The sequence below is a fragment of the Microtus oregoni genome, unplaced genomic scaffold, assembly GCF_018167655.1.
Source record: "Microtus oregoni isolate MIOR12 unplaced genomic scaffold, Mior012 000010F_ref0000083, whole genome shotgun sequence".
Classification (NCBI taxonomy): domain Eukaryota; kingdom Metazoa; phylum Chordata; class Mammalia; order Rodentia; family Cricetidae; genus Microtus; species Microtus oregoni.
In genome coordinates this window covers 39947048-39962514 of record NW_024543069.1, presented here as the reverse complement: position 1 = coordinate 39962514, position 15467 = coordinate 39947048, and the positions used below count along the sequence as shown (strand labels likewise).

The following is a 15467-nucleotide window of genomic DNA, read 5'->3' as shown; positions in this document are numbered from 1 at the left end:
ATATTATGGTAGCAGCCTTCGCTGGAGCCTGCTTTACTATCATTCAAGTGTTCCCAAAAGCAAAACCAAAAAAATGAAATCCCCAACTCAATGAAGGCAGTTTTCAGAGACTAGGGGCCTATGGATCCTGAGATGCAACAGAGACTGCCCCTGTGTGAAAGGCAAAAGGTTCACCTAGGAAGACTTGATCACAAAGACGGAAGTAGAGGAAGAGTGTTAAAGACCCACGAAGGAAGCGAAGGGTTCTAGAAAAGAGGTAAAAACAACAAGTTCCAAAAGGCTAACGTTTTTAAATGCTTTCTCAACTAACAATTTAAAGCAAACATTAATATTTTTAAGCAGTGAGTGAAAAGAGATAGAGAAATACCAAACACTTGCAGAATGTGAGAATGAGCCCTACGGAACCTCTGCTCTGCTCTCTTCAATAGCGAGACAGTTTGGAAGGCTTAAGTCATAGCCATTAGAAGATAAGGACACTCCTAGATTCGCTCCCCAGTGACAATGCCTGGGACCCTGAAATAAGCAGAAATCACACTGCCCCCAACTGTTCTTCACCTACTATGTTTTCTCACATTAAGAAAATACCATTTCCTACCTTAGGTGACTAAATGTCCAAAGATGCCACATGATTTGATCAAACATGATAGTCGTTTCTTATGCCAATAACAAAAACAACTTAGGGAGTTCAATAGCGGAAACTGAAAATGAACTTGCTCCTCCTGTGGCAATGACAAGGAGTTACAGAAGCGGCACACAGTGCGTTCAGATGTGGGTGCTGCCTTCTGCGTTTTCATTGGAAAACTCACGTAATCTCCCAGTTCAGCTAGCAAAACTATCTTGGAACTATCAAGAACTATCATAGCAAATAAGTATGGCTGATCAGGATGCTTCCACACACCCTGCCACGGCCTAGAACTTGATCCAGAAGCCACAGGGATAAAATCCAGGGAGAGGCGCCTGGAACAGTCGAGACAGCACCCAATATCAGCTGGCTGGAGACTCTCCGGGTTCCAGTTCAATGATGATAAACCAACGAGCCAGAGGTTTCAATCCATGCAAAAGATAAAGGAGAAGGCTAGAGTAAGAATGCCCCATGCAGGTGAGAAGCGTGTTATAGAGTAAGTTCAAAAGAGAGTGAAGGAGCGGGCTAGTAGCAGAAATGGACACTGGGACTGAGGCGTGAAGCAAGAAAGGGATTTGCAAGAAATAACCAAAATAATATTCGCATGTCATCTGAATAGAAAGATTTATTTGACTTTTTCTTTCTATTTTCTCATATTGACTGTAGTATTTTAGTTGAAAAATACACACACGGGCTGGCGATGTCTCTCAGTTGGTAGCACGCTTGCCCAGCCTGCACGAAGTCTTAAGTTCGTTCCCTAGCACTGCATAAACCAGGCCTAGCGACACATACCTATAATCACAGCATTTGGGGGAAAGCAGTAGAAAGAGGTATCAGGAATTCAAAGTCATCCTTAGCTACGTAGGAAGTTCGAGGCCAGCTCAGGTTACGTGAGTCTCTGTTTTGTTTTGGTTTCAAGTTCATAAGTAATTTCCACAACTGAAAACAATTATTTTACGTAGTATGTTCTTAGGATTCACAGACCTCTTGTCAAACTTGCTCAGCCACATTGATTAACTCGCTCATTCGTTATAGTCAAGAAGCAAACTTGAGTATAAAATACTCAGAGATATGAAGGTACAATGTTGGGAAAATAAGCAGAGTCCCTGCTCTTGTGAATTTAAAGTCTAATATCCCAAACAGTCTTGGAAGTAAGGCTAGACTGTGGAGAAGGACCACAGACACCATCTTTGAGGTCTATGTGTGTGTCCCATGTTCTTAACCTTAAGTAAGCTCTCGTGCTTCTCAGAAAGGAATAACCAGGGAGTTGGGCCCCCAGCTTGAGAGAAACGCAGAGACACTGTCAGCCACCAGGGAGAACAATGAAAGGCTGAGAAAATGCAGGCGGGTCCACAAAGCCACATCTCTCATCGAGAGCTACCCGTGTCCCACAGGCCACCTACCATCCGCAGGAAAGAGAATGAGACACAGAGCTAGCAACTGCACTAGAAAAATAAACACAGAATGAATGCGCCCACAGCACATGGCCATCCCCAGGACATTGCAAAGCCTACACTGGAGTCAGGAGAGGAGGCCTGCTGAGACTAGGACATCAATCAGTACAAATAAGGAACATCATTCCTCGATTTCTTCATTGCACAAATCCTTACCAAGTGACTACTATGCCCAGGGAGCTATAGAAGAGGGTGGAGTTAGAGGTCAAAAAGATGGTGTCCAGGCTCCATTGTCCCCGGTTACCTCCACTAACCTAACTGTCACACGGTTCTATGAAGGCTCCACTGGGAAACAGCACGCGGTGCTGCCGGCTCATGAGAAGAGGACAAGCCGGGATAACAATGATATGAAGTAATCAAAGCCTTGATTCCAACTCTGCAGGCCGTGAGAAACAGAAGGGAACTCATGTCCAGGTCAGGGATGAAAAAAGCCAGAGAGGGAGCGCCTAAGCAAGGAGCCATGCAGCTGGCACACCCAGTGACTTGGGCATCTGGACCATCTGTGTGAAGTCATCCTGGTACAGAAGAGCCAGGTAAACAAGCTGCGTGCGTGAGGAGACAGATACAACCCTCTCGCACCTCCAGGTCACCTTACTCCCTTCCTAAGAAGAACTCCCCTGGCTTGGCTAGAGGGAATCTCCTCCCACACAGGAGAGCTTGGTTTGTTTGTGTGGCAATCTAGTTCTTGTTTTGTTTGTGTTGTACCCATGGGGACCCAGAGTGGAACTGGATACAGGGTCCATTCTTATGAAATGTGCCATCATTTTTGGCCTAGCCTGGCTGGGTCAGGGCTTCTTGGGAAAACAAAATTCTAAGCAGAGGTCTTAAGAATGAAGAGGGTCTCATTGAGCAGGTACAATGTCACAGGGAAAGGAACCAGGGTGGGCAGACCAGGATACCGCTGGATATTTGAATGCACAACCTTAGATTCCATGTCCACCAAGCAATCTGCTAAATATAATTCGGCTCCCACAGGGAAAGAATGTACTGGTTGAGTTGACATAAACAGCCCACAGATTTGCAGCAGTGGTTCTCATTATAACCTAAAAGAAACAGATGTCCTGACTTTGAGACTTAGTCTTCTTCACAAACTAGCCTGAGGGACCTACTGAGTGGAGAAAACCATTCTTCAGTCGCCCCGCCCCCAGCAGAACTACCTGCCCCACAGTGAATCCCATACCCCATATAGGAGGCACCCTGTCCTCCATGCTACAACATCCTAAAGGCTCATGACTGAACCCTGAAGGAAACTTACGTTGCTAGGAATTAATTTGGCTTGTAAAGCAGTAGAAAGTTGCAGCTAACCATCTACATAAAAAGTTGTAAGAGGAAACCACCTATTAAAAAGATGTAAGGGAGCAAGCATTGCTGCAACTTACAAACCTGAAGTAAGTGTGAGACTGAACAGAGACTATATGGAAACCAACACCATACAGCAGTGGTTCTCAAACTTCCCGACGCTGTGACCTTTAATACAGTTCCTCATACTGTGGTGACCCCCAACCATACAATTATTTCACAACTGCCATTGTGATACTGTTATGAATTATGAAATGTAATATCTGTTTTCTGATGGTCTTAGACGACCCCTGTAAAAGGATCTTTCAAGCCCCCAAGGAGCTCTCAGCCCACAGGTTGAGAACTGCTGCCTTACAATAAACACAAGAAAGCAAGGCCGATCCTTTTCCCAAAGTATGAATTCAGAAAGTCTCCTGTACAGCACACAAGCACCTGCTGCACTACCCAGGTTTGGACTCCCATGAAAGACTTGAGAACATGTATTCCAGTGACCCCAGCTGTCCTGTAAGACCAGCCCTCAAAGCTCTTCACCTTAACAATAGCTACAACAGATAAGGAGGAGTCCATAACACCTAATAAAAATTCCTACACACGTTGGACTGACAGAAAAGACCTTGGATGCGACATGTGGCAGTCTATTTCTATAGCTGTAGACTTACGAGGATCACAAGTTCAGGACTTCCTGGGTTACAGAGTGAGTTCATGACCAGCCTGGGCTATATTACATCAAGTAATATGTGATACATAATGGAATATGATATCATAATGTTTATAAATATATTACATTATGTATCTTAAAGGAAAAAAAGGATAGTCAAAAATTTTTCAGAAAAAAAAATAACACAAATAGCCAAGAATATAATGAAAAGTTACGTGTGTGATATATACCTATAATCCCAACACTCAAATTTAGAGGCAGGATCATCAGGAGTTCAAGGTTAGTAAGAATAAAAAAGAACTCAAATGAAGAATATAATGAAAACTGTTCAACCTCAATAGAAAAGCAAATTCAAGTTAAATGGCAGATCAGTAAAGGTTTTAATAACACCCAAAGGTTGTGGGAGATTTGTACACTGTGTGAAAATGTATTGATGTGATTGGTGTAATAAAATAATGAATGGCCAATAGCTAGGAAGAGGTTAGGCGGGACTTCCGGGGACAGAGAGGACTCTGGGAAGAACTCGAGGAGACACGAAGGAAGCAGGATGGGCAGTACACGACAGAACACAGATTAATAGAAATTGGTTAATTCAAGTTATAAGAGATAGTTAAAAACAAGTCTAAGTTAAGGCCACGCTTTTATAATTAAAGTCTCCTTGTCATGATTTGGGAGCTGGCTGGTGGGACAGAGAAAGACTCATTACACAACAAATCCAGGATTTGTTGGAAGGGGTGCGAGAAATGATGTCACTCTAGTGACAACTTTACTGTGACTGAAATGATGACAACTTAAACAGAGAAACTTGGGGCTGGGAAGATGCCCTAGCCAGCATAAGGAGCTAAGTTTGATCCTCAAATGCATGTAAGAAAGCCAAACATGGTGGCACGGAGTTGTAATCCCAGCAATGAAGAGGAGAAGTAGGCAGATGGCTGATATCACTGGCAGTAGCCTGACCCAATCAGCATGCTCCAGGCCCAAAAGGGGCCAATGGTTCCTAAAGTACCGTACTCAAGAATGACCTGTGGTCTCAGCACACATGTACACATACACACATTGTATCTGGACACTTGAACACACACACTAATAAATGTAAAGATACACAGGAAAAAAAGAATTAACCTGTGTTATTTATGACAGACCCACTTAAATAGAAGCTAATTATTTAAATACTCATTTACCTAATGTGCTTAAGAATCCAAAGACAAATGAGGCATAAGCCTTACTTCAAACTATTAGTGTCAGTTTTACACAGGGCCAGGGAAGAATTGGGGTCACTCCAGGGTGGATTTGGACTTAGCAGAGCAGCAAGGGAGCCAGTTTCTGGTGAACTGACTGCCCGTTGCTTCACAAACAGCCTTTTCTGTTGTTGTACAATTTACACCTTAGCAAGTCAATTTCTGGACACCAACACCTTTAATTTGGAGTTGCTTGAAGGAATCAAATGCCCAAGCAATTCTTAGTCTTGGTTTTCCAAGTCCTCTCATAGCTAAGTTTTGCAAAGGCCTTGAACCCTTCTGGAAGAACTCGGATGAGATTCAAACACCTCAAACAAACGGTATCAGTAATAAAGGTAACATCACAAGAGGCAGTTCAAAGCCTAGGTGCTAACACTCTGGAATCCAAGCCAGATGTGATGCTCTGTGGGATCTCCGCTACGTATGAGAATTGTAAATCCCCACATTTGCAGACAGGTGAAGCAGGCACTGTATTAGCCCCCTTGGTCAATACTGTGACGACCATCTGACAAAGTTGGCTTAAGGAAGAAAGGGTTTAACTCACAGTTTGAGGGGACTGTTCCATTCGGGTGAGGGAGTCATGGAGGCAGGACTGTGAGCAGCTGGTCACGTGGCATCCACAGTCAGGAAGCAGACAGGGATGAACGCTGCTGCTCAACCTGTTTCTCCCTGTTGTGTACTTTGGAACCCATAGGGTGGTCCCATTTAGGGTCAGTCTTTCCAGTAAATTAAACCCTTCACAAACATGTCATAGGTGATTTTAGGGCCTGTCAAATTGATGAGAGAAACCATCACAGTCAGGCTGTCTTGAGAACTGGGTTTCTTATACACTGCTCTGTGATGATTAGTTTTACGTCAACTTGACGCAAGTTAGAGTCCTCAGAGAGGAAGAAAACTCAGCTGAGAAAATGCCTGCATAAGATCAGGCTGCAGGCAAGTCTTTAGGACATTTTCACAATCAGTGATTGATGGGGAAGGGCCCATCCCCTCATGGGTGGTGCCATCCCTGGGCTGGTGGTCCTGGGTTCAATTAGAAAGCAGGCTGAGTAAGCCATGAGAAGCAAGTCAGAAAGCAGCACCCCTCCAAGGCCTCTGAATCAGCTCCTGCCTCCAGGTTCCTGTACTGTTTTGAGTTCCTGTCCTGACTTCCTTCAGTGATAAACAATGTGCTTTTGGTCATGGTGTTTCATCACAGTCCTAAGACATGGCTCTATAAAACACTGCCCAAGATGGCACAAAACATCGGAAAGTCTAAACTGCAGTGTTCTCTTCTTGTAGTAATTGCTTTTTAGTAATGGTAAAATATCATGACCAAGACAACTGATAGAAGGAAGAGTTTATTTGGACTTACGGTTCCAGAGGGCTAATCTATAATGGTGGGGAGGCGTGGCAACAGGTGTGCAGACCAGAAAACTGAGAGAACACACCTCAGCCTCACAGAAGAAGCTAAAAGAGTGGCCTGCAAGGCTATATAAACTCTCAAAGCCCACCGCCAATGAAATACTTCCTCTCACAAGACTTGATGTTCTAAAAGTTCCATAACCTCCCCGTAAACAGTGCCAGCATCATTGGACAAATGTTTCCATTCATGCTCTTACGGGAGACATTTCTCATTCAAGTCCTCACGAATTCCTGCACTGCAAACCTTTCTGTAATCCCCTAAAGGACATGGAAAAGGCTTTCTGCATTAGGTACCTCAACTATTGGGTCTTCATTACCCCTCAAGCTGTACTGTTAGTGTTGGCCATCACCTGTCAGTATCCTTGCAGTGCTGACCTCCAGTGCAGAGCCTGAATTCCTCTTTAAATCCCAGAATGCTCAGAATGAGACTTGGTTTACAGAGCATTCACTTGGCTGGAAAATGTTTCGCACCTGCAACTCACACCCTTGCAAGCACTTGTCTTTAATGAGTTCAAGTAATTCCTTGATGAGAATGGCAAATCTGAGGCCAGCCTAAACTACACAGTGAGTCTGAGGGCATCCAGATATACAGTGAGACTATCTCAAAACACTAATAATAATAATAATAATAATAATAATAATAATAATAATAATAATTCCATGAAATCTGAAAGCAGCAAAATTCTTCAAAACGTGAAACCAAAGAATCCTAACAAGACCTAACTGCTAGCTCTCAACCGTGAAATGAATGGAAACTAAGCCAGCTCATAGGAAAGAAATGGTGAGACCTGAAGACCAACCCTGAATAGGAAAACTTTGACCGATCAACTCTAAGGCAGGCTAATTCCATCACAGGTCATCACAAAGAGGAAAGAGAGAAGATGGGCGTCTTTAGTCTTCTACGGTCATCATCACAACTTAAAGCAGACAAGGAACAGGCACCAAAGCTGAAGAGATGGAGACACTAGAGCTGGGTGCTGCTCTAGATGTGAGATCAAAAACTGTTCCCATGACAACAAGATGGCAGGTCCTCGTGACAACTGCTCAGTGTTGTGTTTTGACCTGGTATTACTTCCCTTTTCCATCACAAAATGGCGGGAGGAATGAATGAGGTGCACAGATGTGGTCCAAAGGTACCCATTTAGAGAAGATGGCTTGAGAGCAGAGAGAAAGCACAGCTGGCTGTGCATGTGGGAAGCTGACCCCTCTGAAGATAGGAGAGTCAGCATTGCTGGGGCTCAGAGCACAGGAAACTTTGTTTGTTTGTTTTATTTTCACATTTCTTCCTATCTATCTACCTACCTATATTGATGTAGGTGGGTCTTCTAATCTATCTGTGGCTTTCATTGGGTTAATTAATAAAGAAAACTTCTTGGCCTGATAGGTCAGAACATAGGTAGGTGGGGAAGACAGAACAGAATGCTGGGAGGAAGAAGGCAGTGAGGCAGACGCTATAGCTCTCTTCTCCAAGATGGACGCGGGTTAAGATTATTCCCGGTAAGCCACCACCTCGTGGTGCTACACAGATTATTAGAAATGGGTTAATCAAGTTGTGAGAATTAGCCAATAAGAGGCTGAAACTAATGGGCCAAGCAGTGTTTAAATGAATACAGTTTCCATGTAATTATTTTGGGTAAAGCTAGCCACACCACCCACAGCTCCTTCTACACCTATGTATTATCTATTATAACTAGTTTGTGTGTGTGTACACATGCGTTCATGTGCACACACACACACGCACTTGTGTGGCACAGAAAACATATGGAGATCAGAGAACAACATGTGAGAATTGTCTCTCCTTCCACCATGTGAGCCCCGGGAATCAAACTGTTCTGTAATCAAGCTGTCAGGCTTGGTAGCAGCATCTTTACCACTGAGCCAGGTACCTCTCCAACCCCACTGGTTTCTCATAATGTCGTTTTTCCCTAAATGGTATTAATAATGTCCACAATGAATTCTAGGGTTGCCTCCTGCCATCTTAATAAAGGAGTCGCTATGCACATCCTCTTCGTAGATCTATTTCCTGTTTGGGTCTCCTTAGCCATGAGATAAACAATAGCAGCTAATGTTACTCACATCTTCCTGCGTGTCACTGGGTTAAATGTTTTAAGCTGATGAATAAACACAAGAGAAGCTCCATCAATGTCCCCAGGATAAGGAATCTCAAGTGTTCATACCACAATTAATGAGAGGCAAAACCCGGGTCTCAGGCCTGGGCTGATTAATGCGAGACACCAGTCATGCAAAGTCACACTCACCTGCCCCATCAGGTGTGATGGTGCCCAGCTTCACGGCCAAAGGATAGCCCATGTCTCTGAAATGTTCCAGTGCGTGGCCATTGCCCCCTGCGCTGTCGAAAAACCACTTCCCACACAGAACAGAGCCATCAGTCAAATTCAGCCAGAGATTTTCCCGCAGGTCGCATCGGGCACACTTCCAGCCGCTGGAAAGTCATGAGAGCGAACAGTCAGAAGAGCTAGCACATCAAGAAAACATTGACATGCTAAAGATGAACAGCACTTCCTACTGGCAGCACTTCCCTGGATTCTCACCCCAGGATATTACTGCTCCCCATCCAGAGCAAGGGACCATCCCTCCAGCGCCTTGCCTGCCTCCCAGACTGGACCAGAGACTATCAGTACCTCCAACATGGCTCTTTAGAAAACTGGCACATTTTACAAAGGCAAGAAAGAGGCCATGTCCTCCAAACTGACACTTGCAGGACAGTGGCTCCTGAACAGGGTACAAACATGGAGGATCCCACGTGCAAGACATTTCCAAAGCATTACCCATACATGGTCAAATCGATGTGGGTTAAAACTATGCAATAGTCCAACTTGGGCCTATCCCAGGAAGATGTATACATTAAAGGCACAGTCCTCATTGTGGTATTATGAAGCCAGCATAGTTTGGGAGTGAACATAATGTACTTGTGTAACACCTGTCTAGGTATTTATGTCTGGGGATATCGGTATGGTCAGCTCTGGTCAAAGAGGCTTCTCGTTGCAGTGAGCAGCAGGGACTACGGAGACTAAAACCAGTCCACATGCTGAAAACGAGGGACTGTTGGATGCTCAACCATACCTGGGACGTCTACCTCACCTCCTCTATGGCTCCGAAACTGCAGAAAGATGAGAGGTGCAGCACTGTGGGACACGGTCCACTGGGCATGACACAGCCAATGCACTTTTGAAGTCACAGTGGCTGTGACCAGATTGGGCCCTCATTCATAGAAAGGTATTTATGAGGCCTGCCCCTCCCTGAGAACTTATAAGCAATTATTGGTAGCTCGGGAAGAGAAAGCCATTTTCTTCAGTGGCGTACTCATTGGTGAGGTTCCCTTGCTCCCATAAATAACCCTTCACCCATGCTCCTCTAAACAGCCCTAATTAAACTCATGGAGTCCCAAAAGAGAAGGCATTAAAGCAGAAGGGACTGGTCTAGAAGAGGAGGGGGATCCGCAGGAATGGTAGGAGGGTGGGAGAGAGATACAGGAGTGAACACGAGCAAACCAGTTACACACATGTGTTACACACATGTATGAAGACATCATAACCATGTGGCTAGTCTTTATGTCAACTGACACAGTTTTATTGGAAGAGAAAACTTCAGTTAAAAAATGCTTCCATAGATTGGTCTGCAGGCAAACATGGAAGGTGTTTTCTTGATTGATGACTGGTGTGGGAGGGCCTAACTCACTGCAGGTGGTACCATCCCTGGTCCTGGAGTGTATAAGAAAGGAAGCTGGGCAAGACTTGAGGAGCAAGCCAGTAAGCAGCATCCCCCATGGTCTCTGCTCCCTTCCTGCATCCAGGTTACAGCCTTGCTTGGGTTCCTGCCCTGACTTTCCTCAGTGAACAGTTAACTGGAAGGATAAGCTGAAATAAACCCTTTCTTCCACAAGTCACTTTTGGTCATGGTGTTTTACCACAGAAAAAGAACTAACTAAAACAATAATGAAACATGAAACCTTATTACGTATTAAAAATTAAACATCATTAAAATAAACATTAAATTATTGTTGGTTATTAATAAAATAAGCATTATTATGTATAATTAGTATACCTTGATAAGACTTTTTAAAGAAGTATTGCTGAAGAGAAAGTTTTGGATTTATTGAGTGTACTTTTTATTTTTAAGTTTTATTTACTTTTACTATGTTATGTGTACTAGTGCTTTGCCTGCATGTATGCAAGTGCACTGTGTATGTGCGTGGTGCCAGTGGAAGACAGAAGAAGGCACAGGATCCCCTAGAACTGGAGTTATAGACAGTGTTGAGTTTCCATGTGGGTTCTGGGAACCAAACCTGGGCCCTCTACAAGAGCAGCAAGTGCTCTTAACCGCTGAGCCACCTCTTCAGCACGCATTGGGAAATACTTTCAAAGGGAACATTAAAGCTCAGGACCCCTCTTCTCTCTCCTTTCATCCAAACATTAGAGCTCAGGACCCCTCTTCTCTCTCCTTTCAGCCCACCGTGAGCTAAACAGCCCGTACCACCACAGGTTCCCCACAGTACCTGTATCATCACTGACCAAAAGCAACCACGAGTGATGCCATGGGCCAGCTAACCATGAGTGATGCCTCCAAAACCACGAGCGAAGGCCAACGCTCCTCCATTAACGGCTGACCTAGCTCAGGCATTTGCTATAAAAGATGACTGACATACCTATTCCAATTCTAAATTAAGAAAGTAAGTGGCCCAAACTGAATGCTAAATGTCAGTTATGGGTCATATAGCTAGCAGAAAGTCCATCTAATTCTAGAAAATTCTGCTCAGGGTTAGTGTCACAATCCTTCTTTCTACAGAGAGAGAAAATGAGGCCCAGAAGTGATGTGAGTTCTCCAAAACTACAACAGACAGCAGTGTGGTCACAGGTCACTGAAACTGGACATCTCCTAAGCACCATCTGCTCTCTCCCTCGGAGATCTGCCTTCAGGGATGTTCCTGCATCCCAAAGAGCATTTGGCCTACTGCCTACTGGAGACAACCTAGCATTGTTTCAAGTCAGATCACCTAATATGAACTCTGACACACAGATCTGGATGTGTGCAGCTGATCCCAGCAGAATGGGGAAGAAAAGTAAGAAAGGGGAGAAGCCAGCAAAAGATTTGTCACCAAGTGACCACCACAAAGACTTGGAGCCTGATGAGAAACTGCAGGGGATAAGTCTTCCCCAAGGCAGCAGGAGACTGAGTATTGATCCACCCCTCTACCGCCAGCGTGAGGTCCCAGAGGACAACGGCTTCAAATGGAATGTCCGACCATCTCACACACTGCGGAGGCGGTGTTGCCGAGCGCAAGGTCCCTGTGCAGAGCTGCATGTGTGTGCAAGCACCAGCCTCGCTGCAGGACAGAGCCTGGGCTTAGGCTTAGGCCTGAGAGCCTGACACCGGCTGCAAAGGTCCAGGCATGTCCAGGAGGAAGTTTTTAATCTATGTTGTGTTCTTTCTTCTTTCTTTTGTAGAATGATTGTTAAAGTTAGCATACAAAATGGTGGGTCTCATTAGGACATTCCATGCATGTGGGTCATCATAGTTAGCTCTAACAAGTCTTCCTCCACAGACCCCCATGCCCACACTTCTCCCCCTCTGTTTTCATATCATATGTGTCCCATTGTCCTCGTTTACTCTATCACTTAAGACCTCTTCCTGTCATCATGATCCCCTTCCAAGTTTCATGATCTGTACATACACAACATAAATGTGCATGCGTGTATGTGTGTAAACACTTAAACAGCTTTAAATCTAAGTACATATATGAGAGAAAAATGGATTTTGTCTTTCAGAGCCTGATTTGTTTCTATTAACAATTTCTGGTTTTTATTGGACTTGTTTTAAAAGGCATCTGCTATGAAAATATAATACTGCTAATTCAGAGAAAAGGTAGAAAATCAGAAGTTGCTTCGACCAGTTTTGGGGGAGGCTAAAGTTCCATTTCCCTGGCAGACTCTCACCTGGGAGGAACCCTGACCCCGTTGTCCAGCTGGGCGAGGTTGTTGGCGTACTTCGATACCGGCAGTTCATTTTCCCACGTGTCGGGGTCCTGCTTCCTGTACGGCGACTTTGAGCTGAGCACTGCATCACAAGCGATAGTTACCTAGGAGACAAAGTCAGGTACTGAAAACTCAGCTTCCAGAAGCAAACGCAGAAGCTTATTTAAAAATACAGCAGCCTCACTGCGGAAATTCAATCACCACAGTAAGGTCCATTTCCCCCAGTCTACCTAGGTTTGACCCAGGCATGGAGCTCGGGGTACTGCCGATGACATGAGAACACAGAAGAAGATTCCACTCATCAGCTCAAGCTTAGCATTCACACGGAATCATCCCTATCACTTAGCAAGTGGGGTGAAAGGGTGAGGGAGCAAGTTATGAACAGGAATGCCCAGAATCTGCCCAAGGGCTGTGTTTCCTCCTAATGTACCAAGATATCCAATATCCTCAACTCACGCGGCACGGGGTCAAGGGCACTTTGAATGGAACGGACACAGTCCAGCTCTTCTTAGTCTGACACAGACATGAGGCGGGCAGAGGACATGCGTGGGTGTCTCTGTGCTACATGGGTCCACTCACAAGCAGATGTGTGGCGCCCGCTGGGTGCCCTCTGCTTTCTCTCAATGCGCGCGTCTAAGGCTGCAAGCTAATCCCTAGCTCGTGTAAAACGTAAATTCTGCTGCAAAGTCACAGCACAGCCACTTTGAAAACAGTCCAGGCGTTCTTCCAATGATCAAACAGTGGCTGCAGGACGCAGCAGATAAACAGCTAGAGATACATCCAAGGGACAGGAAAATGTAGTTACAAGAGGACGGAGTAAGACAGAGCTGTTACAAAGCTGTTTTGGTTACAAAACGAAAGCTGCCCAAATGCCTAGCAACGATCAATAGAATAAAAACCAAAATGGAATTTTATTTGGTAATAGAAAGAAACAGGACTCCAATATATGGTGCAGTATGAATAAATCTGGAAAACGTATGCAGCGTGAAAAAAGCCAATCATATTCTTTGGGGCCCCAGAAAGCTTAGTCCTGTGAGCACAGGCATGCGTGGATAGTTAGACCTTCAACATGGGCACCCCTACTCATCCGTCACGTATACACCCTACAGTGAGCTATGCTGTCAGTCAACACAGTGCATCTCCCACCACCTGGCAGAGTCCACGCCTGGACCTGACAGCCTTAGCACCGCACCCGGGCAGCCAATATCCTCAATGCAGCTTCCCATTCCCAGCAGCTGCCTGGGTCATGCTCCACCCCGCTAGGCACTTCCTCCACACACCACACACACATCACTGACTGGGGTTTTGACATTCAGGAGTCAGATATAAAACTTCTTTTCTTTGAGTTTCTTTTCAGGCGACAGCCAACAAAATTTCCTCAGGCCCCTGGGGCTGACATAAAACTCCGGCCTAGCGTCTTCCAAAATCACCGTTTTCACGGGTCATGGCTGAGGTCAGGCTGATGATCCTATACCTACACCAAATTTGTTTCACTTGAGTTGATGCTGGATTGAAGTGAGGAGACCTGGACTCCACCTCTACTCTCAGAGGCCTCAAATCCAGTGTTTCCCTGGAACTGGCTCAAACCAGCCCCGGAAAATTGGTTGTTCAATTTTAAGAAATTCAGCATCATCCCTATATTTGTCACAGTGCTGGTCACTACAGGCAAGAAAAGAGGACACACTAAGTGTCATCAACTGCTGGATGGGGACAGTGTGATGCCTACACACAACGGAACGCCGTGTATCGAGGACAGTTAGTGAGATCCCACCATTTGCAACATCACAGATAAAACTGAAGACCATTATGTTGAGTGTAATCAGCCAGGCACAGAAAGACAGGTACCACGTGTTCTCACTCACGTGTGGAACATTACAAAGTTAGTCCCATTAAGTTTAGTAGTCTGGTGGTTACCTCAAGCTAGGGAGGGGATCGAGCCAGAGAGATGAAGGTTGGCTATGTAAGGGAACTCTGGGTACCCAAACACAGCGCATTTTCACACACAACAAAGGATTCTGAATGCATTCACCAGAAAGATGTTACGTGTTGGAGAGGATAGATCCGAATCCCAGAACGCAACCCAGGAGTCATGAGGACTGAGATGGCACACAGCCTAGGCTATGGGGCATGGGCCTGTCTCAGAGCAGAACAAAACAAAAGGCCATTGCACAGTGTGATTAACACTCTGCTAGCGAGCCACACCCTAGCCCTAAGATTATGTTTTTATATATCAAGTAATTAGGAAAGGAAAGGCAAAATTAAGAAATTCTGCTAGACACCTGCTAAACACAATCATTCTTTTCTTTTTAAACACAATCATTCTTAAAATCAATTACCTCACAATAATTACCCTTGAGAGGCCATGTATTAAAGCTCCGGTCCTTCCTCGTTGCTTGACTGTTACTTTCGGTCACCTCTGTCTACGCTCCTGATGTTCTGACATCTGTGTTAGCTGAGTGTGGCAAATTCCAAACAGTAGTCTTTCTTCCAGCACACCCAGGGACCTCATGGTTGGGCTGGAGTCAGCTATGATGGGGTCTACTGTGGCAATCAGCAAGCTTGGGGCAGCCTGCTCCACCCAGAGCTGTTGAGCAGGACAAACACCCCACTATCGGAGCTCCAGATGCCAGGCTCTGGGGTCCCCCCTGTGAGCCCGTCCACTCAGAGGTCGTCTGCCTCTCTGATGGGACTCGGGGTAACTCAGAATGCCCTGTGGTGAGACACCCAGAGACCTTGAACACTCTTTTTAGACTAAGCATTTTCTTTTTATTTAAAAGTTCAAAAGAAAGTCCTCAAACACTA

At 45.1% G+C, this 15467-nt stretch overlaps 1 protein-coding gene across 3 annotated transcripts in view; it reads right to left on the bottom strand.

The window, feature by feature from the left end:
• The window catches only part of Usp13 (ubiquitin specific peptidase 13), a 110342-nt gene that overhangs the window by 57319 nt on the left and 37556 nt on the right, over positions 1–15467 (bottom strand). For all 3 annotated transcript variants that reach the window (XM_041659014.1, XM_041659015.1, XM_041659016.1), the window contains 2 exons: positions 12627–12769; positions 8931–9115 (listed from right to left, as the gene is read on the bottom strand). In XM_041659014.1, coding sequence (XP_041514948.1) covers positions 8931–9115; positions 12627–12769 — 328 coding nt within the window. The remainder of the gene's footprint in view (positions 1–8930; positions 9116–12626; positions 12770–15467) is intronic.